A 650-nucleotide genomic window follows, 5' to 3' on the forward strand; every position below is an offset into this window, starting at 1 on the left:
AACAGGATGGTTTGGGCCAGAAGGTGAAGCTGGAGGAGAAGCAACACTACCCGTGCAAGAAGTGTCCCCGGGTCTTCAACAACCGCTGGTACCTGGAGAAGCACATGAACGTCACCCACAGCCGCATGCAGATCTGCGACAAGTGCGGCAAACGCTTCCTGCTCGAGAGCGAGCTCCTGCTGCACCACCAGACCGACTGCGAGAAGAACATTCAGGTGAGCCAGCCCCGGGGATGTCCGCCAGGGGATGGACAGTCCCGCCAAGGGGGAATGATGCATCCCATCAAGGGATGGAACATCCTGCTGGGGATGGACATCCCACCGAGGTGGGGACATCCCACCAAAAGAGAGGAGCATCCCACTGGGATGGGACATCCCAATGGGGGAGAGACATCCCCCGCAGCGTGGAGGACATCCCACCCAGCCACATCGTGCTCAAATGATGTTTTTGATGTGGTGGTTGGCACATGGCAGAGAGGAGGGGACTTTACTTCACCCACTCTAATTACTAATGACAGGACAAGGGGAAATGGCCTCAAGTTGCATCAGGGTAAGTTTAGATTGGATATTCGGAGGAAGTTCTTTCCTGAACGAGTGGTGAGGCACTGGAACAGGCTGGCCCCGGGGGGGGGGGAGGGACCCAACCCGGGG

The 650-nt window shown here is 57.7% G+C and overlaps 1 protein-coding gene across 1 annotated transcript in view; it reads left to right on the forward strand.

The window, feature by feature from the left end:
* Nucleotides 1-11: 11 nt before the first annotated feature.
* LOC104274370 (zinc finger and BTB domain-containing protein 47) overlaps nucleotides 12-650 on the forward strand; it is a gene marked incomplete at both ends in the record, with an annotated part of 5,310 nt that continues 4,671 nt past the window's right edge. The window contains one exon of the mRNA XM_009869982.1: nucleotides 12-215. Coding sequence (XP_009868284.1) covers nucleotides 12-215 — 204 coding nt within the window. The remainder of the gene's footprint in view (nucleotides 216-650) is intronic.

Source organism: Apaloderma vittatum, unplaced genomic scaffold (genome assembly GCF_000703405.1).
Source record: "Apaloderma vittatum isolate BGI_N311 unplaced genomic scaffold, ASM70340v1 scaffold10515, whole genome shotgun sequence".
Taxonomy (NCBI): domain Eukaryota; kingdom Metazoa; phylum Chordata; class Aves; order Trogoniformes; family Trogonidae; genus Apaloderma; species Apaloderma vittatum.